General features: G+C 52.7%; 9 protein-coding genes and 2 non-coding genes across 11 annotated transcripts; 2 read left to right on the top strand and 9 right to left on the bottom strand.

The window, feature by feature from the left end:
- Positions 1-870: 870 nt before the first annotated feature.
- CLUP02_04773 (cytochrome P450) lies at positions 871-2654 on the bottom strand (the record flags this gene model as incomplete). Its single annotated transcript, XM_049283784.1, has 3 exons — positions 871-1552; positions 1611-2428; positions 2550-2654. The coding sequence occupies 3 exons, from the start codon at positions 2652-2654 to the stop codon at positions 871-873; spliced, it is 1605 nt and encodes a 534-aa protein (XP_049140927.1).
- Positions 2655-2923: 269 nt separating this feature from the next.
- Positions 2924-5640, bottom strand: CLUP02_04772 (uncharacterized protein; the record flags this gene model as incomplete). The annotated part of the gene is made up of 9 exons (XM_049283783.1): positions 2924-3011; positions 3064-3336; positions 3403-3495; positions 3559-3669; positions 3726-3793; positions 3896-4140; positions 4200-4315; positions 4743-5578; positions 5635-5640. 9 exons carry the CDS (start codon positions 5638-5640, stop codon positions 2924-2926), a joined length of 1836 nt encoding a protein of 611 aa, XP_049140926.1.
- CLUP02_tRNA072 lies at positions 4582-4668 on the bottom strand. Its single transcript has one exon. It is a non-coding gene; the product is annotated as a tRNA-Glu (tRNA).
- On the bottom strand, positions 5290-5384 carry CLUP02_tRNA071. The gene has a single exon. It is a non-coding gene; the product is annotated as a tRNA-Leu (tRNA).
- A 94-nt stretch (positions 5641-5734) lies between the features above and the next one.
- Positions 5735-6653, bottom strand: CLUP02_04771 (uncharacterized protein; the record flags this gene model as incomplete). The annotated part of the gene is made up of 4 exons (XM_049283782.1): positions 5735-5835; positions 5898-6221; positions 6290-6388; positions 6506-6653. The coding sequence occupies 4 exons, from the start codon at positions 6651-6653 to the stop codon at positions 5735-5737; spliced, it is 672 nt and encodes a 223-aa protein (XP_049140925.1).
- Positions 6654-7218: 565 nt separating this feature from the next.
- On the bottom strand, positions 7219-7987 carry CLUP02_04770 (uncharacterized protein; the record flags this gene model as incomplete). Its single annotated transcript, XM_049283781.1, has 3 exons — positions 7219-7575; positions 7657-7771; positions 7977-7987. 3 exons carry the CDS (start codon positions 7985-7987, stop codon positions 7219-7221), a joined length of 483 nt encoding a protein of 160 aa, XP_049140924.1.
- A 1726-nt stretch (positions 7988-9713) lies between these two features.
- On the top strand, positions 9714-10699 carry CLUP02_04769 (uncharacterized protein; the record flags this gene model as incomplete). The annotated part of the gene is made up of 2 exons (XM_049283780.1): positions 9714-10113; positions 10200-10699. 2 exons carry the CDS (start codon positions 9714-9716, stop codon positions 10697-10699), a joined length of 900 nt encoding a protein of 299 aa, XP_049140923.1.
- Positions 10700-11394: 695 nt separating this feature from the next.
- Positions 11395-11649, top strand: CLUP02_04768 (uncharacterized protein; the record flags this gene model as incomplete). Its single annotated transcript, XM_049283779.1, has 2 exons — positions 11395-11490; positions 11554-11649. The coding sequence occupies 2 exons, from the start codon at positions 11395-11397 to the stop codon at positions 11647-11649; spliced, it is 192 nt and encodes a 63-aa protein (XP_049140922.1).
- Positions 11650-12140: 491 nt separating this feature from the next.
- CLUP02_04767 (serine endopeptidase) lies at positions 12141-15051 on the bottom strand (the record flags this gene model as incomplete). Its single annotated transcript, XM_049283778.1, has 3 exons — positions 12141-14023; positions 14103-14862; positions 14926-15051. The coding sequence occupies 3 exons, from the start codon at positions 15049-15051 to the stop codon at positions 12141-12143; spliced, it is 2769 nt and encodes a 922-aa protein (XP_049140921.1).
- A 626-nt stretch (positions 15052-15677) lies between these two features.
- CLUP02_04766 (major facilitator superfamily transporter) lies at positions 15678-17426 on the bottom strand (the record flags this gene model as incomplete). Its single annotated transcript, XM_049283777.1, has 1 exon — positions 15678-17426. The coding sequence occupies one exon, from the start codon at positions 17424-17426 to the stop codon at positions 15678-15680; it is 1749 nt and encodes a 582-aa protein (XP_049140920.1).
- A 1131-nt stretch (positions 17427-18557) lies between these two features.
- On the bottom strand, positions 18558-23269 carry CLUP02_04765 (L-aminoadipate-semialdehyde dehydrogenase; the record flags this gene model as incomplete). Its single annotated transcript, XM_049283776.1, has 13 exons — positions 18558-18603; positions 18668-18705; positions 18760-18810; positions 18878-19023; positions 19106-19276; positions 19362-20064; positions 20118-20949; positions 21009-22212; positions 22268-22620; positions 22700-22763; positions 22811-22868; positions 22922-23075; positions 23139-23269. The coding sequence occupies 13 exons, from the start codon at positions 23267-23269 to the stop codon at positions 18558-18560; spliced, it is 3951 nt and encodes a 1316-aa protein (XP_049140919.1).
- Positions 23270-25372: the final 2103 nt, after the last annotated feature.

Here is a 25372-nt window from a genome sequence, read left to right as displayed (position 1 = left end):
CGTCAATCGTGCGTCAATCGGACTTTGGTCTCACCCCAGAGTTCATCTCGGGCCGGAATGTTTTATCCATGCTAGCGAGTCACCGTCCGTGTCTCTTGACACTTTTCATATGGCATGCGCCCCCGCTTGAATGTCACAGGTCGTGGTCAGGAGTCAAGGGAGGATGTCTGATACGAGATTTATCTAGTAGCCTTCTCATACGATGGTGACGGACCGGCTGGCTCGGAATGGACTCCGACAGAGGACAAACTTTAAGAAAATTTCCTGTTCTCACATTGGCAAAAGTATTTGGATGATCAATTGCCTCAAACCATCTACCTTAGCATTAAGTCTTTACCTAATAACAATCTTCGCGGGAACTTGGGTAAGATTGAGTGTTCCTCTCAACAAGCGAGCTTACAGACGACAAGGGCGAACGCAGCCTGGACAGCGCCCATCCTACCATTAGTAGTCATTTGGCACGCGATACCAACAATACTGGTAGTGACTTCATGTTGTCACCGATTCAAGTAAGATTACTTAGCTGAGGCACAGCTGAAAGGCTGTCCTAGCTTTAGTCAACCCTCAAACCCAGTATGCAGAGAAATCCAGTCATCGCCCATCACCTTGAAGCTTCCTCAAGGTGCTTCCGCTAAGCTCTGAGACAATGACATTAATGTGTGACAATGGTCCAAATTATGTACAACACCATGATCTCCACTGGGTGCCCTCGACTCACTACACTATTCTCCTGGTGAAGGCATCATTGCTGACCTCGAAACCACCTCAACACCCAGATCGCTCAGCCGGCGGTCCCAAGCGCAGAGCCTACAGAGATTTCGCTCCAAGAGACCACGTCTTAGTCGGGGCTGGCATGCCCGAGACGGCCGCTCATTTCCTCTCCCTGACGTGCACCTTCATCTTCATATCGTGCCTCGGCCTAGCCTCCATACCAACCATCTGGAAAGCCAAATCGCCCACCTTGTGATCGATATCCATATAATCGACCCTCTGCGTAGTCCCATTCACAATCGTCTCGAAATCGAACCACCGCACCGTGAGCAACAACATGATGCGCAGCTCATCCATGGCCAAATCCTGCGCAATACACGCCCTGGGCCCGCGCTCAAACGGCCGCCACGCAAAGCGGTGCATATCCTTGGCGTCCTCGCCTAGGAACCGATCGGGCCGGAAGCTCTTGCTGTCCTCGCCCCAGACTTTCGGGTCCATGTGCGTCGAGTGGGCGCAGGGGATGACCATGAGGTTCTTGACGGGCCAGCGGCGGCCGTTCCACTCGAGGTGCGTGGTTCCGGGCGGGGCTTGGCGGATGGTGAAGCCGATGGGGAAGAAGCGGAGCGTCTCCTTGATGACGGCGTTGGTGAAGTCCATGTCGTTTGTCTTTTGCGGGTTCGCGGTGAGCATCTCGACGGTGGTGTCGAGGTCCGGGGAGAAGTGCTCGTCGTGCTCGGCGCGGAGGCGGGCGACGACGTCTGGGTAGAGGGAGAGGAACATTGTGACCCAGGTGAAGGTATCGGTGGTGGTGCCGTGGCCTCCGAGGAGGAGGGCCTTGAGGCTGGTTTGGTTTATTAGCAAGAATGAACGTCTGATGCGTGAGAAAAGAATCGACTAACTTGGTAACAGCGGTGTCGATGAATTCGTCGTCGAGGCCCATGCCCGGTCCGCTCTGGATTCTGTCCAGGACGATACGGTCCAAGACACTCTTGACCTGTCGTCGCGAAGGCAACTCCTTCTCGTCCTGCAGGATGCGCAACCTCCCCTTCATCTCCTTAGCCAAGGTATCCCTAACGCGATCCTTGAGCGCCTGCAACTTCTGCTGCGCCTTACGCTTCTTCCATGGGTTGCGGGTGCCGATGAAGGTGGTGGCGGGGTTAATCGAGTTTCGCAAATCCTCAAGCAGTGGCGAACCAGACCTCTGGGCCTCGAGAGAGACACCAAACACAATCTTACCGACAACGTCAAAGATAGTCTTAGCCGACTCCTCCTCCATGTTGAACGACTCGCCCTTGGCAGCAAACGCGCGGAGGCGCTCGTGGAAGATGAGGACCTGCTCGGCAATCATGCCGGCCATGGGCTTGACGTAGGTGGGCGTGAAGCCGGAGCCGACCATGCGGTGGTTGTACTTCCAGCGGTCGCCGTTGGAGGCGGCGATGCTGTCCTTGCCGGTGAAGGGGCGGAGGAACTGCTCGATGGTGGGGTGCTTGGGGTAGGGATTCGTGGTGAGGACGAGCTGGGCGGCGTCCGGGTCGGTGATGATGACCTGGGACTCGACAAAGGGCCACATGTCGACGTAGAAGATTCCGCCGAGGTTGTACTTTTGCGCCATGATGGTATAGATGTGCTGGGGGTGGGTGAAGAGCGGGAGGGTGGCTGCCAGCTCTTCCCAGATGATTGTGTGCGCCCAGATCCATGAGTGCTTTGGCGGTTGAGGCTATCGTGAGAAGACACCAACAGAGTCAGCATTGTGGCTTTCGTGAGCTGCATGCTTTGCGCCTGTCTGCATGGTCGCTGGCGCAGGACGTGACGGAGTGAGTTGAGAATGAAGCTCTTACCAATCCTCTGAATCTGGTTCTCATGTACACGGCCTTGAAAGCCCAGTACACGGCCGTGGCGAGAGCCACGCTGGCCGCGATGAGCCAGTTGGAAACGCCAAACATCGTGAGCCTCAAAGCTTGGGGGGTATCGCCAAGCTATTTCCCGAGAAGATGACAAAAGGGAGGGGAAGAAAACGAAACAAAAAAGGGACGAAAGAACTCTTGCTGCCCACACGCGCAGTACAAAAGAAGAGAAAAAACCTACGTAGTGAAGGAGATGGCGGGGTATTAGGGTCAATTCTCATCTACGACCTACCAATCCTAGGCTCTACGTAATGTCACATTCGGGGCAGAATAACCAGAGGAAAAATGCCTCTCTCTCTCTCTCTCTCTCACTCTGACTTTTTTTTTTCTTCAGCAAGGGGGGGTCTGTAAGTTTGGTCCTTTTTGATGTGATCGTCCTCCCGCCAGCGCGTCTTGCTGGGGGGAGGGGGTGTGCGATGCGTGAAGATGGTTGCATCCTACGTTGAACGGTGGGGTCGAGAGGATCAGATTAGATGATCTGATAAGATGATTGAAAGAGATCAGTGATCCCGGATTGGATGAATTCAGAACGGCCGACATGGGTGGGAAGGGGAGGGCGTGAGATGAGTAAAAAGGCCACTCAGGAACTACAGGAAGTTCCCGGAATTGGTTCCATGTCGTGATGAATGAGGGGGCGTGGATGGTGGTCAGAAACGCCGTGTGCCCCAGTTTCAATGGCTTCAAGTTGTTTAGCGCGGGTTTGCAAGCTTTTCGCGGCGGACTCGACCAGTCAACGTGCGGAGGATTCAGTTTTGTTTTGTCAACGGTCCGGTCCGCTCATCGGCACTGAGATTCAGTGACGATGCGGCGTTGCTTCGTCTCTTCATACAGCCACCTGAAGCTGCTAGATGCGTGTGATGATATGCCCATGTCGAGAGCACTGCAAAAGATTTCTTCATCGACTTTTACGGTTGCTGGATTTTGCACTTCCGCGGCCAGTTACTAATGTTGACGCTGGCTGAATGGTACGTTGTATCCATTATGTTTTTGCGTGCAGAGAGCTAGGCGGAATGTGGGTGGGAGTCCGCCGATGCGTGGCCGATGACCGAGGAACCTTCAAGGATTCGAAAAAGGTTCGACCGTGAGATGGTGCGCCTAGCTTTCATCAACCTCCTTGAAGTATCGTGGTCAGGTTTCTTCCTGGCCTCACGGAGGGAGCTTTTCAAATCCGACCGCAACTGAGACTCAAGAGTGCCGAAGCTTCAATGCCTGGCAATGAAGCTAGATGCCAGACTCAATGACGGAGAATTCTGTGAACCTCACTCTCAGAGACAATCCACCACCACATAATCCACATCCCGCCGGTGGGATAGGTCCACAGGGCCTTGGCTGGGCTGCTGAATTGCGTCTTCTCCATCGCGACGGGGAGTCAGCGGGGGGTCAACACGAGCTTCAAAGCCAATGAATGCATGCTGTAGTTCAGTAGTTGTACCGCTTACTATGCATAGCAATTCGAGATTTTCGTACAGAGTAAGTAGGCCAACATCGGCATCTTCCCGCGACTGTAAAGCGATCTTTTGCGATTCTGGCTGCTTGCAGCATGAACTTTGGGCGACCCACAGAGGAGTAAAAGCGAATGCGTACTCGGTGCGCGAGGAGGGGCTGAGATGGGGAAGAAGAAGAAGAGAAAAAAATACCACTTCAGACGAACCCCTGCTTCTTCAGCAGATGCTAAGCTTTCTAGGGCAGCGGCAGGGCGGCTACGATCTTGACAGCACCAACAAAGTTGAGCATTTCCACTGATGGAACAGGCTGGCGCATGTGAATACTGTGTTGGTAGCCTGGTAGATAAGTAGGTACCTTGCTTCATGCATTAGTAACTGACGGCAAAACGTCAGCTATTTACCGTGAAACCCCAATTACATAAGGTACTTGCTTACGTAATCTCAACGTTCCATGTGAAATCGAAAACTTTAGACTCGTAAGCCATCAAAAGACATCAACTAGTCTAAACAAAAGGCAAAAGTTCCGAAACCGAGAATCGACCTCGGGGCTATGCCTAACCTCTCAAGAGAATGAGAGGGCATCATGTTGGCCACTACACCATATCGGATATTGATGTTAGATGATCAAAGATTGAGGCTTGAGTATTCTGTGTGCTGAGGGTGGAGCTGGTGCTGGGCTTACCCTAGGTCTCCTTCCCCCAAGGATAGTGCCAGTGACGGCGTGTCAGGAAAGCGGCTAGCCGCATCGTCTTCTCTGTCATGTTCTCTTTCAGGTTGGAAATGGAGACCGGACACGAAAACCAAGTCGAGGACGAGGAAAAGAGAAGGTCGAGAATTAGCTGTCCTCCGTGCCAGAGCCCCAAGGTGGATGCACAGCTTACTAGACGGAGCTCTCCAGATCTTCTTCACGTACAACAGAAGCGGCGTAATAACGCACGCAATCGGCTCCGGGCAAATTGTGTTGAACGGACAACCGGTGCGCGCCAGGTGCCGTTCATTTCGTCCTCGATCATATGTGAGGACGCCAAGGCAGCATTCGATGTAGCCAAGAAATGCATCATGTATGGCTGCTTTGCCTCGCTGAGCATGCATCGCGTTCTCATCTCTGTTCAAAGTGGGCGCCATCCGCATCACGAAGCCGCCCATCTCATCGCCATGGACCGTAGTTCGACTCGACCAAACTTTCATTGGACAAAAACCAACAAGTCCGTCCCGAAACAAAAGGATTATGACAAGAACGAGATTCGAACTCGCGCGTGTTTCCACACCAGCAGGATCAGATTTAACCTGAAGCTGGCGCCTTAGACCGCTCGGCCATCTTGCCATGAAGCAAATTGCGGGAGCGGGTTGGGACCCGCTGCGGAGTGGGGCCCGACCAGAGGGTCTCAAGACGACGCGGCGGAGCTGACTCCGTAAGCAGTGACTAGCAGTGCACAAGGGAGCAAACGACGAGTACTCGAGAAAACAGAGCGAATGAATTGCGTTGCTAAAAGGTATCTTGGTTGAAATCAAAACCGGCTAGAATGGTGGTATCATCGGATCCTCCGATATTGCGTCAACGCCCATCCCTGTACGTTCATCCCGTGTGTCTCCCACCAAGCTTAACTTCCCGTATTATCCTTATTGGACTTGTGTGTAGGACCTATGTCGAGGAGTTGCGTACAACCGACCCGCTTAGGCAGTCTTCTTGCCGGTAGCGACCTGTCGACCTTGCGAGGTGTACCGGACGTAGGCATAGCCGCCGGCCGCGATGACGCCAATGATGACGAAGTTGCCTGTTGGCAAAGGAGATCAGCAACAAGACGACGAACAGCTGTATTGGTGACGTGGGACTTACTCAAGACAAACTTTCCGAGTCCGCCAACGACATCGATTGCGCCTTGGAATACGTCGGTAATGAGGTTGACGAGACCGGTGAAGAAGCCGATGATGGTGTTGAAGATGGTCTGCAGAACGTGATAAAAGGCGTTGAAGATGGAGGAGAGGAGCTCGTAGATGCTACTAAACAGATCCTGGATTGCGTTGGAGACGGCCATGATGACGGTTGTGATAGTGTTGTGGTTTTGGTATTGTTGGAGTGTCTGATTTGGGAACGAGGTTGGAAGTCTGGATGCGATGGGCAAAGGTGAATAAATGGGAGCTTCAGATTTAGCTCCAACAGCTCAAGAGGTCGATTGAAAACTGGCCGCACCGTTAGCTTTAAGAAAGGAGCCCACGCGGACGACAAACAACGTCCTTGTGACGCGATGGGCGCTGCCGCCTGAGACTTGGCTAACCCCAAGCGAACCAAAGCGGCGGGTTGGCGCAGGCAGGAGCCGACGCCAGTGACTGCCATGTGTGGTGAGAATTGTCGCCCGTGACGTCGGCATCGTGACGTCACCAGCCACACAGGCAATCACACAACGTTGTTCCAGCCACGCACCTTCCCATTCGTGCCATTCTCACCAGTAACAATTGGGCAGCAGGAGCAGATACGTACTCCGCGCACCATACCTGCCACAGGAAGGAGGATACCTAGAGCGGAGGGGTTCGTCCGGGCGGGAAGGAAAGGGGAAGGGAACCGATATTGTCTCTCGCTTGTGGCTGCCGTCATCACGCATTCAAGCCACCTTTTACCCACGTGCCCCTGTCTCCTCATCCAGGGCATGCTAAGAAAGGGAGGAGGCGTTTGTACGGCCTGGAGCCCCGAGCACCTCAATCACTTCATGTTTTTTTCCACATCGTACGGTATGCATCGTTCCCGGTTGTCAGTGATATAGAGCTGTATCATGCATCCAGCGATCGTTCTCGGGGGATAGCAAGTTAGGAATCCAGCGACTCAGAGCTCGTTGGATGTACGGCCTAATACTAAGCACCTAGAGGTGATTCCGCAATTCGGAATCCATGAGCTTTCTATGCCATCCCTAGTCCTCTGATCGACCAAAACGTGGGCGAAGCCATTCTCGTTACAGCGCGCTGCATTGGCTGAAATCGAACAGTTCAGAGGGGACCAGCTGTCATATCGATGCCTGTGCGACAAGTTCAAAGATTGTACTTGGATATTTGTCTATGTGCCATCTGTTTCAATCTTTATACATAAACAACATGAGTCGCTTTCTTCCACCATAGAAGAAACATCTATCAAACCAATACCCCAAGCCAAAAAAAAAAAGAGCTCCTTAGTTGGCGGCGCAGTTGTGAGGGTTGCCAGTACCGTCAGCCTTCTCCTTGGCTCCAATACCGCAGAACTTGAGATCCTTGGTGTAGTACACACGCATGGGACCAGGGCGGTTGGTAGTCCCCTTCTTGGCGTTGAAGTCGTAGCGCTTGCCGTCTGCCAGGACAGGGAGCTCGTAGACGGTGCCGGAGCATCCCGAGGCAAATGTCATCACATTGCCCCTGTTGTCAAACGGCTTGGGGTATCCGCTGGAGCCTGCGGTGGTCTTGGCTTCGCGGAGGTATCCGATGGATGTGTCGTATTTGACTGTTCCGTACAGGGCGCCGTCGTTCTTGGCTCCTGCCTTGCAGGTGTAGGACTATTGAGAGATGATTAGTTTTGATGCGATTTAGAGATGGTTGGCAGGAAGACTATGGAGTAATTTCCTGGCCGGACTGACGAGTCTCGATGGTGCCGTCTTCGCCCAAGAGGGGGGTCGGGCTGGCGATGCTGGCGGTGGCAGCAAGAAGAGTGAGGATGTAAGTGTAGGAAACCATCTTGACGGATTGATGTTACTGAAAGTGATTTGCGAAGTGAGTGTGAGAAACGGTTGAATGTTTTCAAGTTGTAAAAGAGTGTAAGAGGCTTTGAAGTACCGTTGGATGAGGAGCGAGCTTGAGATTTCATCATTTTGACGGTGCAAGACGACGCTATTTATCCCATGAAGTTGAGCACTTGTTGTTTCTTCTCTTCTAGGCCTCCAAGATGTCTCGAGGGAACTTGTCGGCCATGTTCCCGGTCTAGCCGAGTGAACATACACTTCGTTGCGAGTCAGTGACGCATCAATGTACGGCCGCCAATATGATCTGCTTAGGTATGTCTCAGAGACCTAATTATATTCTTACCCAACTTTGGCTACAGTCGGGACAGAATAAGATGAGCTTCGATGTATCATGTAGACCATGAACTCTATCACGTTATTGCCTAGGCTTAATATACTCAACTCTTCAACAGACTATGCCAAATTACTTTCACAACTAGACATGAACACGACTCTTCGCATCTCTTGTTACCAGACATACATGATAAGTCATAAACTCTCCATACGGTGTTAGGAAATTGCTCAAATATATGCTGGCATTGAAGACAAGTTGATACTTGCGTGCATCTCAATCTTTGATGGCTAGATGCCGGCATGCAGTGGGGCCGAAGTTCTTTTGCAACATCGAAGGAGTGAAGGATCCCAAAGTAGCATTCAGCCATCTCAATTCGGGCCTACATATTCCCTGACGAGCCGACTTACACCTTCAAAGCATCAATATGTGAGTGAAATACAACAAGGTCATTCGTGACAGATCCTGAATGACTGAAAAGTGAGTTACCCTAATCCTTCGCCATAATACATCGGCTAGACGTGCCGAACGAGCGTGTGTGATGACTCCGCCGGTCAGCACCAGGTCCATTTTTATGAGACTTTGACATTGCCAATCATGGAACTGTATGTTCGCCGAGTGTTCATGGCTATCTCCACAAAATGTAACCTTGCAGCGAGCGGGTTCATGCCTCCATAGCCGGCCTGGAAGATGCGTTCTCTGAGTCTAAAACAACAAACACCGTCTCTGTTATCCAAGTATGCCAAGCTACAAGTCATCATCTCATCAGCCGTAATAGAGCACTCCAGGGCTCGCCTGAAATCCGGAACGAGCGGAAGTCTAAGTGTTGATATTGCTTCTAGGTATGTTGCCAACGTAATAGCATGTCAAATAGCTCAAACTTCAACGCCAGCTTGGTAACAAACTCCAGATAGACTAGAAAGCCGGGGTATCTGTAGATCATGATTCTAAGAAAGGCAGAAAAATCGAACGACCTCATTCTTCTGCCTAGATATCTCCTCCTTCAGACGATTCGAACATCATGCTTGGCACGGGACCGGGCATTGCCATCACCCCTTTTATTGACAGCAAGGTTCATAGGACGACCAAGTATAGCTAACATACCCCAAACAAATCACGTCTTTAGACTTTGCTAAACTTTGGTTGCCTAGCAGAAAACGAGCTCTGGGCGTCTGAAGTTCATGGTGCACCGGCGCCCCGGCACGGGTTGACGGCATGGCGCCGTTTGAGGGGAAAAGGCGGGGACCCCCTTGTAGGGCTGTGCAGGGCGCCGACGGGGACGCCGGGCCCCGAAACACGGTCGCCCATCCTGGCACGCACTGCGGCCTGGAGGCGCCATCCCTGGGGCCTGAAGAGGCCTGGCGACTTTCTCTTTCCAGAAGCCGGGCTTTTATTTATGGGCTAGGGGGTGAACTCTAATTGAAAGTGTTCGCCGGATGACGGCAGCTTTACTTGAACTACCAAAAGTCGATGCAACTGTCTGTCACCCCGACGCCCCAGTTGACACGTTGTCAAGCAGTAGATTCAACGATATCTGGAAGAAGAAACCTTTCTTTACAGCTGCACTTCAATCCAGAAAGTAACAAACGGTCAATTGCAAAGTCATCCTATCTCACAACCAACAATGTCGACAGTGCATGTCCAACTAGAAGACCCCGGTGCGCCTCCCTTCGCCGCCAGAGTCGTCGAGATACTCAATTCGGTCTTCGACTCGAATAATACTACCTCAGCGGAAAAGGCCGCGGCGGCAATAAACTCACTCTTCATTTCAGATTACGAAGAACATGGCACAGCAGGTTCTTTCCTCTGGTGGTTCTGGGACCTCATGCACGATCTAGCCCGCCAGATCCCCTACGACCGGCGTGAGCAAGATCAGCTGGCAGCAGTCATCAAGGCGCTCACCGGTCTTCCAACCAAAAACGTCATTCTGGGCGAAGAATGGGGAGGTGCAGGTGACAGCTCGGTCGATGTGTGGAAGAGCCTACCCATCTTCGCGAATACCTTCAACGAGACGCTCAGCGACGGTAAGATCACGCCCCCGATTCCGGTCTCGCGACGCCCCTTGAGATTCCCTCCCTCCATAGATCACTTGCTGAAATGAGACCGCCAGGTGATTCAAGAGCTCCCAGTGAAGAAGCAAGAAAAGACCGCCAGGTGAACCTGCAAGCATACGCAGCCCGCGTCGCAGGCCTAGGCCTCGTCCCCCTAGAAACAAACGCAATCTGGGCGCTCGTAGACGCTCTCGAAGGCACCGTCAAGCCCGTTCGCGGCGCTCCAGACGAGATCGACTCGGATCCAGCCGCCGTAGAGGATATCACACGCAAGACACGTATCGCCGCAGCCTGGATGATCCACGCCGGCCACCTCTTACACGGGCGCGATGAGGTGGTGAGCGGGGCAACAGCTGGACCCCTGTGGAAGCTCGATAAGAAGGAAGCTGTGAAGTTGAGGCGCAAGTTCAAGGGGACTGATGGGCTTTGTGCCGAGCGGTGGCAGCTGTGGAAGGAGAGGTTTGCGGTTATTCGGGATGCTGAGGGGCTTGATGAGGGGGCGCGGAGGGATGCTGGCGATGCTTACACAGCAATGGAGAAGATTGAGAAGAGATTGTAGGTATTCGTTGAAATCCATTGCATGACCGAGCATAAGACACTGCCGTCTCTTGTTTGGGTCCCCTCTACTCTCTTACCACTCCCAGGGAGATATTCTCCCATGCAGTGATGTATATGAGCTTCGGTAATCGTCTTTGAGGTAGCGTTACCGAATTCATCCCCCGTGTTCCCAGGAAGTTCGTAAAAGCCTTTTCGGCTTTAGCTCTTACACACCGAGATCTCACGTATCACATTCCTCATGTTGCCTCCTCGATCCTCCGACAACCTCTCTACCAGGGTCTCCCGATCCTTCGGATCGCTGCCGGGGTAGCCACCTTCCCCATCCCGACTTAGTCTGGTCGCCAGCTTACAGCCAAGATTCTACGGATCCTTCTTCCTCTTTAACCTCTCTTCAAAACGGTTTGATGGATTCAAGCCACGGCCTTGGGTCCTTCTGATTCTGCTCTGGCGGAGGATTTGAAGGATGAGAAAAGATAGGGGGCCTGGATGAAGTTGAACTCCTTGGCATGGGCGCAAGTTTCAACAGCTAGGATGCGTCTGAGGAAAGCAGGTTCTGGGATTCATATAAAACCATGTGCTGTTCACCTCACCGAGCTGATTGATGTCAATCACAACATCGCCTACCCAATCCCTCGCTTCCGTTCATCGACCAAACGTAGCCTCATCCGCCAACATTCTGCCCATAGCAGTAATAAAATGAAAGCCGCCATCATCCTCTCCGCTTTTGCTACCCTCATCGCTGGCGTCAACGCCGTTGCCATGAGTGAGAACCAGCACGCCGAAAGAGCACTCGTAAGCATACCCATCTCCATAGAACAATCCAACTCAATGAATGCTAATTTATACCTGGTACAGATTGAGGCTCGCTGCCATTGCGACGGCACCTGCTGCAATGGCTATTGGTGCACCGACACTGATGTTGGAACTTGCTGTAACGACGTGCCTTGCTAGGTTCTCCGAGTTGAATGAAAGAGAGAGACAACAGATGTGGTCTGCTCGTATACACTGCCGTCGGTCCATCTCTAGCTAGAACGTAGTTGTAGATTGCCCACGCGACGAATGGTCAAGCCTGTGAAATTACAGTGATCTCTTGTCATCGCAAAGCGATGTCTTTCTGTTGGTATCCCTATTACAGGGTAGTTGGTTCGAACCGTATTTGACGAAGAGATCAATTGAACTATATGAATTTCTGCGTACTTGGTGTAAAAAGGAGGTTCCAACCGTAGGTTGGGCTGGCTACGATAATCGTAAATAGGGCACCCAATTGGCCCCTGCGCAGTCGGCCGTATGCCGCGGTCGAATTGGACTTCCAATCCGACACTTTCCATCTCGACTTGTCAGACAACATCGTTCATCAACACAAAAACCAGTGCTTCCTGACCTCGGACCGGGATGGTGAACTCACGAAACGGCGTTAGCCTATCTCAAGTATCTTGAACCTACTACGGCAATTCAGTCGCGTTCTCAGGAAGCCCAACACTCCGCCCATCATAAGCCAACCTCCACCGCCCACTCTCCCAAACATCCCAATCCCCCGCCCTCCCAGCATCCCCATTCAACCTCAAAGCCGTTACCCTCCAAAAATACCAACCAGGCGGCACATACTTCCTATTCTCCTCTGACCCATCCCAAACCCACCAACTCGACAGCGCAGCCCAATTCCCCGCACTACCCCTAAACGTCCCAGCCAATACATCCTCGCCCGTCTCGGCGCTGACTAGGTCGTAGGTATACTCCCGGCTCGCCGTGACAAACACCTTCCGGAACCCGGGGAAGCCGAGGTCGCAGGTGACCGGCCACGCTGGCTTCGGGATGGTTCCGTTGAAGAGGCATGTGAAGAGGGTATCGGGCGGTACTTCCGTGTCGACTCGTGTGTCGGTATTGACTTTGACGAGATGCGATGCGTTGGGGTTGATCATTGGGATATCGACCAAGGCCGTGCCGAAGCCGGTGTATGGAACCGTGAGCGTGTTCGCCTCAGATGCAGAGGACACGATCTCTATGTAGCCTCCAAAGAAGATACCCCTAGACGTCGCTGGAAGCGATGGGTTGGACCGGACAGAAACAGAGATGGATATAGATCTGCCCGGGGCAAGCTCCACCTCTGCCGGCGAGATATCCACGTCCGCATACACCGGATGCCCTTCCGCACCAGACAAGCCGTACGGATCCGTCTCGCTCAGGATATACCCCGACGCCGCACCCAGGTGTCTCAACTCGTACTTCAACGTCTCCGTCCCCGTATTCTTCAAACTCAACGTCAGGGCTTCGGGCCGATGCGCTGTGTCATTGAAGTCTAAACTCGAAACATTTACCAACGAAGCGGTGTGAACAGCATCCCACGCATCAACAAGTCCACCACCCTGACTAAAAACCGGCGCCAGAAACTCCTTCCTCTGCCTCGCATCATCAATGAACCGCACCGGCTTCGCAGTCGACGCCACCACCGCGAGGATTTGCTGCGGATCGTAGTCTGGGTGCCGTTCCTTCACCAGGGCGTACACGCCCACGGCAAACGGATTCGACATGCTCGTCCCGCTGACAACAGCTACACCGCCATACCTCGGCAGGAACGTACTGAGGATATTCTCCCCCGGCGCGATGAAGGACGGGTAACTCTTGCCCTCGGGCGTCGGACCCCAGCTAGAGAACCCGGAGACGAAACCACCCGAAATATCATTGTCTCTGTAAAATACCTCCTCATGCGCCTCGGAGATATTTGAGGGGACGGAGATCCGTACAGAGGAGCCGTTTGAAAGTAGGCTTGCAAGGAAAAGTCCATCCTCGTTGGAGATCCGAGCAATGCCCTTGTAATCCCTGGAATACTCCGCAAACCCAGGCCGCCACTGCATTCCATCAACGACTGAAGCCGACGCAGGTTGATACCGCAACACGTACGGAATCCCCAACCCAAGCGCGAGCCGAGTTGACGTATTCCCCGGACTTAACCAGCAATGATCTTCCTCAATGAGCATAATGGTATGCGCAGGGTCGGCGGGAGGAACAAAGCCCCCCGGCGCGGGGTTACACCCCTCTGGCAACCCTTCCGCAGGGCCTGGACTCCATAGAGTGAGGTTATTCCCAGCAGGAAAGTTGGCAGGAAACTGTGGCGCGTAACGAACAAAACCGGCATCATCGCCAGATGTGAAGTTGGCTCGCCACGTGTAATACGGCGTCGCAGAATTATCCGCCGACCCGATCGCCGCAGCACCACGGGCGTTGGCGGGTGATCCGCCCGTGAACAAGCCCGGCCCGGCATTCCCAGACGCAACCGTCACCGCCGTCCCATTTGCAACAGCCTGGCTGACCAAACGAGCAACGGGTTCTAGTAGATTAACCGAACAATGTCAGCTTCGGCATCACTCAGAATCTGGGCAGATTCCCGTGTAACACTGCGCACTCACCCTCTTCAAAAGCAAGCCCGATCCCATACCCAATCATGATAAGATCAACCCCCTTGCTACTAGCACTCTCAATGGCAGCCATCAAATCATCCAACCCACCCGGCGCAGCACCTTCACACGGATCAAGTCCATACAGTTCAACCGTCACATTCGGCGCCACGCCTACGACCCCAAACTTTCTTTCCTCGCTCTCGGCGGCAATGATACCCAGAACATGCGTCCCGTGCAAGAAGTTGATGCAATTATCACCTGTAAAGTTGAAGGCATCCTCGACGTAGTTGTAGTTATATGTAACTCGTGTCTGAGAGAGCCCGGGGGATGCAAGATCGAAGCCCGTGTCGATTACTGCGATGTTTATGCCGTTCCCGAGGGTGCCTTCGGCGTGGAGGCGGGATACACCTGTGCCGTTGTGTGTTGGGAGGGTGGGTGATTCGTACAACCTGCTGTTGGCGGTTGTGGTGGCCTGTCGTTTGACTATGTGTGATGTTTCTCCTGGGAGAGCTCCATGTTGTTGTTGGGGACGTTGCTGTCCGCGTTGAGGCGTTTGATGACTCCGCGAGGCGAAAGAAGCCTTCTTTACAACGTCTAGGGATTGAATCATAGGCAGTATTTCGCTCCGGATCATTTCTCTATCTCCCTCACATGACAAGCCGAACGAGAAGCCGCGAAAGAATGAGGAGCTAAATGTGTGACGGCGTGTAAATATGCATTCGTGCTCGAATAAGCGTTGTTCTATGATGTTGAAAACAATGTCTGGATTCTGGAAGGGCAGGTGAGTCTCGTGAGACAAGGAAGTTGATGCATTATACATTTGATATCTTACCTGTTGCGCGCGTTCAGTCAGTTCTACCAGAACGATCCTCGGGACCTCGTTGGTAATAGTAGTCTGCTCAACGATGGCCAGCGCAAAGGCCACCGCGAGGTGAAGCAAGATGACCAAGAACCTCATATTCGGAACGAGTGACTGAGACAATACGAAGAGAGGCAGAGCCCGTTGTAGATTAGGTAGCCGATGAAGCTGTCTTTTGTAGTTCGCTCGATATAGAAGGACGTGGGTAGAGTGAGGACGGACTCGAGAAATACCCCACGCGTCCCGCGGACGCTATGTAGAACCCCCTGACTGCCGAGAAAACCATCAAAACTCTATGAAGAAGATTAATTGAAAGCAACATGGATATGCCACTCCCGAGAGATTGTGTCTCGATAATCCGGGCTTTTCAAGGCTCCGTCTAAGTAGGGATGTAGGTGGGACACTACAGGGGGTGACCAGGGGATTGGCTACTACGTAGCAGCGGATATGAGTGATAATATTGAGCCAAAACTTTGATGCAGCAATGATAGATAAAGATAATATTTGTGCCAATCTTTGGCGTTGGCAGGCTACGCTTTAATATGAAGTGGTAAACCGAAAAGTGATCTAATGGAGAAATCCAACGCTTGCTCTATCGATTTCTTTGTGCAGCAACAATCCTGATACCTGAGGTATGTATCGTAACCCATTCGATAAATGGGATCAGTCTCAAAAGGAAGTCAGTAACGACAGACACTATGTCGTCTTTCTTGTAGTCATATGGATCAGTCCGACTCGGCCGAAGCCTCTGGCTGGACCCGCTCCTCCGACAGCTTCGGGTTTCTCAACGCAAAAGCAAAGCCAACCATAGGCACGCAGATGCACAGTCCGGCAATGCACAGAAGCCTTTGCACACCGCGATAGCTGTCAATGATAGCGTCTCTGATCTCTCCGCCGACCGGGTAATCTTCGATGGTGGAGAATGGCGAGTTGTAGACCAACGCCGCCAGGGTTTTGTTCGGCTGGAACTCGAGGTTAGACTCGAGAGAGGGGTAGAGAAGTTGCGTCCACATGGCTCCCGACAGACAGTTTCCGAGGGCGCTTCCGACGTTGAAGATGGCGAGGTAGAGACTCGTAACGACGGCAACGTGCTCCCGATCGGACGACGCTTGGATGGAGGCCTGTGTTGGGTACGCGAACAGACCACCCGCCAGACCCATAATGATTTGGCCGGCAATAAGACCAGACTGTGAAGCAGAAGAAGCTCCTCCGGGGTATAATATGAGAAGACCAAAGGAGGCCGTGAAAATGCAAGCGCCAGTGATGATGATGCCCTTAAGTCTTCGAATCCTATAAATGACGACGCCCATCAAGACACCGCTAAAAACGCCAAAGAAGGAGAAGAATGACAAGATGCGAGTGGCCGTCTCGATAGGAAAGTCGAAGGCCACGACAAGAACGGTGTATAGATAGTTCCCTTGCGTCGACCAAGCAAAGTTGAGAAGACTGCGGACGGCCAGGGCTGACCAGACACCACGATCTTTGAGGAGGCGGAAGGGGATGAGTGGAACTTGGGCGTAGCGGCGCTCCCAGAAGATGAAGGCCGGAATGCAAAGCAGCCCAAAGGCGAGCGGAACGACGATTCCCGGGCTCTTCCAGTGGCTCACAGTTCCTCCCGCCAGAGTCAGAGGTGCCAGGGTGAAGGAGAAGGCGGCAATGAGAATAGCAAGGCCGACGGCATCGAGTTGATGGAAGAGGTCAATGGTGGCCTTCTTCGATTCGGCATGACGATCAGCCTTTCCCGAGCGCTGGCCAAAGGTGTAGAGGCTAGTGAGGAGCGGGATGGAACAGATGGGCAGGATGATGGCCCACATTCCAATGCCCCAACGCCATGATGTGACTCGCAAGACGGCCGAGGTGACGTTGCCGCTGATCCAGGTGTTGAATACGAAGGGGATAGCGGGGATATAACTGAAGAAGACTCGAGATCGCATCGACGAGAAGTCGGCCACGAGGACCTCTAGAAGGAGGACGATGCATGTCCAGCCAATCTGGTACAGAACGGCACCGAGGCAGAAGACTTCCACCGAAGACGCACTAGCCTCGAGTGCGGTACCGACAACATAGAAGAGGATGGAGGCGGCGATGGTTTCGAAGCGGCCGTAAATATCGGCGACCTTGGCCGCAGTGGGCTGCGATGCCACGGCGATAACACTCCGCAGCACGTTGATGGTTGAGTGGGATGAGTGTAGGTTGAGGCTTGACGTGGCGTAGGGCTGGTATGTTCCCCGCACCTGGCTGTCGAGGCCATAGGCGTAGCCGACCAGGAAGATCCCAACAAAAAGCCAGACGCGCTCGGCACTGCTGATCTGGTTCGCGACGGTATCGGAGTGTGCGACGCCGCCTGAGGGCGCATCATGAGAGTGGAGGGTTGCGTCGGCTTGGCTCGGTGCTCCGACGGTGAGGTCGGACTCGAGGAGCGGCGAGGTCTCGCCGCCCGGGGAAGGGCGGCGCTTCGACCATAGTTTCGACATATCTCTGCCGCTTCTTGTTCTCCCTTGCGTTTTTCGTTTTTTTGGCGAAAACCTTATGTCTCGGTACTTCTGGAACGCGCGCCGTGGGCGGAGATGAGGTAAGGGACTAGAGGTCTGGGCAACCTCTTTTCGTGATGTCTCGTTAACGAAACGTCCCCGTGCAGCACACCGAGTTCAACGATGGATGGAAGCTCGCGACCGTAGCATACGCAGTCATCGGCGGGAATAGGAGGAAAGATTCTTCTCGGCTGTGTATCCGTATCGAGCGCCTGCTCAGGGGGGGTCCAGTCAGCAGGGGTTATTTGCGTAGGTAGTACACAGGTAAGTTCAGAAAGGTGCGTGTTGTTCGAGGTCTTCGTACCTTTGCGAGTTCAGAGATTCGCAGCTAGATGGGCAACTCGGCCGCAGAGGTCCATGAGAAATGATGCAGAAGCGACGTTTGGCAGCAACCCTACCCGGCGGCCATGATGTGAAAAGATGTGCAGGCAAACAGGAAGGATTTCAGTCAACCACCCACAGCTGGCATTCTGACACCCTGGGCCTCATGATCAGGGGACCAACGAATGCTCTGTCAGCAGGCTATGCAGGCGTGGCAGTCGCGGGTGGGCAGCACGGCAGGCGAGGACCGGAGCCTGAAGTGGACGGGAAAAGCGACAACACACAAGTCCCTCCTTCCTTCCTTCCAGGTTTTAGGTACCTGCTGCACCTACCTACCTTACCTTTTGGTGCCTTCCTGAGGTGACCGATCAGATTAGATCATCTGATAAAGAAGGCGCCCCACCAGCACCGTGGCCAATCACGCAATTCGGGATCGTCCGCTGCCCGCCGTAAGCGCCGATTTAATCCGCGGCCTTCTGCATTCTTGGAACACAACATACAGTGGCGCAAAGTCAAAGTCGAAGAGTGTTTGTTGTCTCTATAAAGATCAGTACTTGATAACGCCATGTCTGTGGTATCTCATTGCAGATAGTAAACCGGTGTCTCTCAAAAGCAGGGCAATGGGTATCACTTTCTCTGCTGAGACTCACTCGTCATTCGTCATGATGCCCCGCTAAAATGTCAGCTCGGCCAGAACCTCGGATTTTCGGCACATGACTCCTTAGCCCGACCTCTCTCGGCGAAGCTAGAGCATTACATGTCATCCGGTGTACATGGCGCTCCAGGCAGGATGATGATACTGCACGTGAATGAGGTGACTTTTCTACATGAAGACGATGCAACAGGTACCTCTCGAGCTTCACCGAGAAAGGAACAGAAACCCAACTTTAAGTGTTCCCTTCTCCAGATGCCCACAACGGGCGGGAAGCAAGCATTAGGGGTCTTCGGATGGCACCGAGACATCTGCGCGCCCACTGCTGATTGGCGCTTTGACTCCGCCGTTACGCTAATTGGATTTTGTCCCAAAGCCCCGAAGCCCCGAAGCCCACAACTGCAACGACGCTATTACGCACGATGAGATCCTTTGAAGGTGGTTCTACATACACAGTCCATCCATCAGAAGTACTCAGATAGGTACAGTGAGTTGGAGGCCGGACAATATACTGCAAGTACCCTTCAGATAGATTAGAGATGCCCGCGATGCAGCAGACATTGGATTCTGTAAGCAGCTCCCAGCATACTGCCCTATCCCCTGCCAATCTCTACGCCAAGTCCTTGCCTGTGGTGAGAAGGGAGCACACGACAGATCTGATTTGACGCAAAGAACAACAGGGTCTGGTTTGTCTCGGATATCCGGTAGGTACGCTTGATTCTCAACTGCATGTTGTCTTGTAACCTTGGCCGCACTCCAGAACTATGTATCTCGACAGTGCAATGTTGAGATGACAGGAAGACCAGCACAGTTCTAGATCCTATCATGGGCAGTTGAGCACCTGAACTTCTTTTGCTCTATTTTAATTAAGCTGCATCCTTCTACAAATCTCCCTTATGCCGCACCGCCGCGACCGCCAACGCCAAACTGTGCCTGAGCCTCTGCAACTCCCGCCGGAATCGGCGGCAGCTCGCGTCCACGGCCTGTGGGCAGTGGCATGAACTTGGTCTCGGCCAAGAACCGCAGGTACCGTCCAATATCCTCGCGGGTAATACCCTCACCCGCACTGTCATCAACCCCAGTCCAGCGCTCAGCATCGGCCTTGAGCACAGCAACGGCATTCCTGTCGTCGAGCTCGGGTGCGCGCGTGGTTGAGGGCAGGTCAGACGTAGCCATGTGGAACAGCGGCATCAGCGCGCTCTGCTCCTGATCCTTCTCGACCGCACCAGCCGACACAAACTCCTCGAGCTGCGTCTTCCACTCCTCATAGTCGACCTCGGGGACGTCGTAACCGTAGTAGCTCAGCGTCGAGAGGAACTCGTTCATGCGGAGGCGCGGGTGCGCCGTCACGTGGACGACGTTGACGCCAGGAAGGGGGTTGAGTCCAGCAGCGATGACGACACGGGCGACGTGGTCTACAGGCACAGCATTGACTGAGTTGACGATGCGAGGGCGGGCCTTAAGCTGGACGCAACCCTTGCACAATCTGATGAGGAAATCATCCGTGTTGGAAACACCGCCATGGCGGCTACCGAGGATGTATCCTGGGCGTATGACAGCGCCGCGAAGGCCGCGCTTACCAGCTTCGCGAACCAGCTGCTCAGAGACCTGCAGAATTGTTAGCTTCATTTAGCCGATTCAATCACGTTAGATCAACATACCCATTTGGTCTGGCCGTAACCAGTACCGAGACCAGTGCGGCTACCCTGCAAGTCATCCTCCTCAAGAACCGCTCCGCGACCAGTTGCCGTCTCCTTGTCAGAAAGGTTGACGTAGTGCTCAGTGTCTAGCGTCGAGGTCGATGACACAAAGGACAAGATCTTGGGCTTGCCTTCGTTGCAAAGTTTCATCGCGTCAATGGTAGACAGGACGTTGCTGCGCATCATCTGCTCGTAGCGCGCAATCCAGTGCACGTACGCCGCGTTGTGGACAATCACGTCCGCAGTATCGGCGACTTGCTTCCAGCTGGCATCGTCCAAGCCGAGACGGGGCTTGGACAGGTCACCAAGGACACAGTCGATCCTGTCGGCCCATGAATCCTGCCACAAGGCGTAGCCCTTGAGTGATCTAGTAAGGCGCTCCTTCGCGGCAGAAGTATCCTTGACGCCGCGGATGTGCACGAGGAGCTTGGTATTTTGTCTGCTAAGGATATCCTGGACTAGGTACGCGCCCAAGAAACCAGTGGCACCAGTGAGGAAGAACGTCGCGCCAGCCGATGGGCTCAAGGCCGCAGGGTCGGCGCTCTGGTACTTGGCATCAAGAGTGTTGACAAGCTCGTCAAGCGACTTGGCGTACACGGCTTCGGCGGCCTTGTCCACTGTGGGTGCCTGACCGCTTTTGAGGCGGTCAATCTGGGTGCTCAACGCGCTAAGGGTAGGGTTGGCATAAAGGACACCAATGGTGATGTCGACGCCCAAGTTCTTGCGGATGTTGAGGAGTAGCTGCTGAGCCAGAAGACTGTGCCCACCGCAGTCAAAGAAGTCCGACTCGGACCTGGAAATGGATTAGCTTCGATTTTCTCTACGACGTAGTCGATCATTCGATCCACTTACTTGATCGTCTTCTCGTTCAGGCCCTTGATGAGAGTAGCCCACTGCGCGGCAACAGTCTTTTCCGTCTCAGACAGGGCTTCCCAGCTCTTGAGATCCTCTTCTGAGGCATCCTCCATCATCTCGGTGGTATCGGGGAAAGGTAGAGCAGGGGTATCCACCTTACCATTAGGGTTGAGAGGGAGCTTCTGCAACACAATGTACGTGGAGGGCACCGCGTAGACTGGCAGACGAGCCTTGAGGTGGTCTCGCACCTCGGCCTGGATCCTGCGGAATCTCTTGAGGTATACCACGCTCGATCCCATCTCAACGCCCTCGTCTTCGACATCCTCCTGGTTCTGAGCCTCCAACCAGCGCTTCCACTCCGCGATCTCAGGCACAATGTAGCTGACAAGATTCGGCTCCTCGTTACGATCTCTGCGAACAAGAGTCTTGCAGTCTCTGATGAGCGGGCTTCCTCCCAAGTTGGCATCGATCTCGTTCAGCTCGATACGGAACCCACGGATCTTGACTTGCGAATCGATACGGCCAGACACCTGCACAGCTCCCGAAGGGAGGTACTGACCGAGGTCTCCTGTGCGATACAATCTGTCGCGGGGACCCTTGTAGTATTGACGCCACGGCTCGCCCTTTGCGCTAGCCTTGTCGGCTTCCACCCACTTGGCGTTGTCAACGAACCAGTTATCAATGAACTTCTCCTTGTTCTTCTCTGGCTCGCCGAGATAACCCTCTGCCAAGCCGGCCGCTCTGATGTACAGCTCGCCGACCTCGCCGACGCCGCACATCTTGTTGTGGTCATCCCGAGAAACAACAAGGACTTGAACATTGTGCATTCCCCAACCTGCGGGGACAACATCGCCAAGCGAGTCGAGAGCTGTCGGGTCGGCCTCGGCGGAGGGAATCTCGAAGTAAGACACCGCTCTGCTGGTCTCGGTGGTGCCGTACATGTTGACGATGGCGCATGAGGGGCCCAGCTTGCGAAGCACCTTGCAGTCGCGAGTGGTGAGGATATCGCCAACGAAGAAGACGTGCCTCAGGGAAGGGAACTTGGCGGTGGCTCCACCAACCAGAATCTGTCCCATGGCAGGGGTCAGATGAGTTACAGTCGGTGACCAGGCGTTCATCCACTCGCTCAACTTCTCATGCTGAATATCTTCCTTGGCAGGAATGAGAAGCTGAGCGCCAAGGAACAGAGGCGTCATGATGTCTGAGCCACCAAGTCAGCATGAGTGTCAAGATCCGGGGCCAATGTCCATTGTTACCTCGCTGAATGGGGTCATGAGCGATACCAGACAGGCAGGCGAAGACGCTCTCAGATGAGAGGTTGAAACGCTCTGCCATCCAGGGGAAGTATCTTGTCAAGCCGTAATGACGTCCCAGCACAGCCTTGGGCTTTCCTTCGCTACCAGACGTATAACTAAGGGTGGGGTTGGAGTCGGGACCGACGATGACGTCGGGAAGAGACGAGGCCTTGGCTCTTACGCTGGCGAATAGATCTTCGGTATTTTGCTCGCCACTAGACAGCACGCCGGCGTCACTGAGGCGGAGATTCGGGAGCTGTGTCTTGAGGGACAGTTCCTCGTCGATGTATTTCTGTACTACGGGAGCAAGAGGACTAGACATGATAGGTCAGTAAAATGCAAAATGAAAGCGAGACACGCTGCGTGGCGGCCAGCGGAATGGCAGATACGTACCCATTCTCGTCTACGGCCTTGCCAATGGAAATCAGAGCCTTGGGTTGGGAAACCTCCAGATAAACTAATCAAGTCAGCAAGACCACCTGTGACATTGGACAGAGTACTTACTCTGTTGTCTCTGAGGAGGGTAGAGAGGATCAAGCACTGTTACTGTGGCTCCAGCAGCCTATCAACGTGAGTCAGCGCGCGCAGCTTGAGCGGGAGACTGGCGAGCCATACAAGAGTTCCCATGAACGCGCAGACCAGCTCAACCGAGCGGTGAGCAAAGATCATGACAACGTCTCCGTTGGTAATTCCAGCATCGTGCAAGTGGTTGGCAATCGTGTTGGACGCCTCGCTGATTTGGCGGTATGTGAATGTCCTCGTTGGCGTCCTTGTCCAAAGGTCAGCAAGCGTAGGGCAACGTATAGTAGCGCTCGAATTCAGAATTTCTTACGTCTGACTCTTGGTCTCGGTCACGCAGGGTCGATCGGGATGCGACTGGGCATTTTTGTGGAATATCTCGTGGATTGCGCCGACGTAGCCGCTCCAGTCGAGGTCGATGGTGGGGTCGGGGAGGTCGACCATGATGGTGTTTCGAGGGGTTCGAGTTCTTCAACGCGGTGTGAGAAAGGCAACCTGTGAATGACTTGGAAAGCGTCAATTGAAAGCGGGAAAGATTGTTTGCAGTGACTCAATCAGGTCACCAAGCCGTAAAATTGAAAAATCACAGAGTAAAGTTTTTGGCCTGGATGCGTCATGTCGCAAATCAATTGAATTTCTGCCACTGACTCCGACTTAGGAGGGGTAGTGGGGTAGTCGCTAGGCGGTCAAGCTCTTGGGTGCTTCGATGTTGAGGGATCAAATGCAGAGTCAGCTTAAACAGCTTTCATCGTTGAGCCTTCTGATAGGGCGACGTCAAGTGCCGGGGGTGGGGGATGTCACCCGGATTAACCGCTGGCCCGGCTTCGGCAATCTGAGTCATCATCGCGTCTACCCAAGCTGACTCATCCAGACCATCAATCATTCTGGTAACCAAATATCACGATGTCATGAGTGTGACGGAATAGCATGGATCATCAAAGCAATGTGACGTATCAAGCCATCAATTCACAAGCTATAGCGTATGGTATTATGATTCCATGGCAGGAGATTGATGTGGTTAGTTTTAACAGATGATCAAGTCAACGGGCTGCGAAGTCATGATGAAATGCAGCCTGAAAAAGGAAATCTTTTGGTGAGTATCCAGGCCGTCGAAACTCTTTCAGTATATCGGCTACAATCGCTTGTGACAATCTCGGATTCGCTCAAACCTCTCGATAGCATATTGCGACCTCGTCAGACGACAGAAGCTCAAGGCGTCCATTTTGGCACATGGCCTTGTGGCTCAGGCTCTCTTCTCAACACTGATTGACTTGGTAAAAGACCACCTCAGCATTGACCGGGAAGTTGCGGATACCATAGCGATTTATTCTCCGTCCCGCCGATCACTGCTCGCTAATTTCATTTTGACATTTCACTTCGCTGTCTCGCACGGCTCCGAGTTCTAGCTCGCGTCATGAAGTCGAGCAATCTGCTCACGGGACTCGTTCGATGGAGTGAGATCTTCAGCGCAGGGCTGAGGCTTCATAAAAGCAAGTCAGCCCCAAAATATCGATCACTTCTCCCGAGGATAATCGCGAGGGTTTGCCTGTGATTTGCGCGTTGTATCCGAAGGTGATCACCGGACACGAATCGCGGGGAAAGACGCCCACCGGTTCGGAGGAGGCTCCGATGAACTGCACAAGTATGTCACTCATATGCGCGCTTCAATCGAACATAATGGATACGTCCGAAAACTTTCTAGCTAGGATGTCATTTATTCCACTTATGTGTCTCTGTGTCAACATGCTGTGACTGCGTGGTGTTCAGATAGCATATTGCATCAACTGCTGAAAGGCGTCAGTATATATCTCTTAGTCTTTTCCCAAATTCCACTTTGTTTCGAAACTAGTCATAGGCATATATAAGGGAAATAGGGCCGGGCCGATATCTAATTTGTTAGTATCCCTATTACAGGGTAGTTAGTTCGAACCGTAGTTAACGAAGAGATTAATTAAACTATATAAATATTTACGTAGTAAGTATAAAAAGGAGGTTCTAACTATAGGTTAAGCTAGCTATAATAATCGTAAATAGGGCCCCTAATTAGCCCCTATATAATCGGCTATATACCGCGGTCGAATTAGACTTTTAATTCAATACTAACTTTCTTTTTCTTTTATTAATTTAACTATTATAGTTAGAGGTATAATTTAACCTCGGGCCCGTTTACTAAGTCGTCTCCTTTTCCCCCTTTTCTCTACTCTTTTTATATAACCTATCCCTTTATTTATATAATAACTTTTCTACTACTTACGAATTACTCAAATCCCTTATTTAGTACTACTTTTATAAAAACGTCTATAAAGTTATTTTTATTATTAATTTAACGAATCTTAAGTATCTTGCGCCTTTTATATAATTACCTAAGGGCTATAATATTAATTATAAGCCTCTTTTCTTTTATTATTCCTAATTTAATAAGGCATTCGTATAGCGAGTAGGAATTAGTATAAATAACTATTAAAATAGGTAAAAAGCTAATTCGATTAGTAATTTTCCTTAGCGTCGTTAAAATTATATAAAAGAGATTAACGCCGTTAACTATAT

Source organism: Colletotrichum lupini, chromosome 3, assembly GCF_023278565.1.
Source record: "Colletotrichum lupini chromosome 3, complete sequence".
Lineage (NCBI taxonomy): Eukaryota > Fungi > Ascomycota > Sordariomycetes > Glomerellales > Glomerellaceae > Colletotrichum > Colletotrichum lupini.
This window is presented reverse-complemented; position numbering and strand designations above follow the sequence as displayed.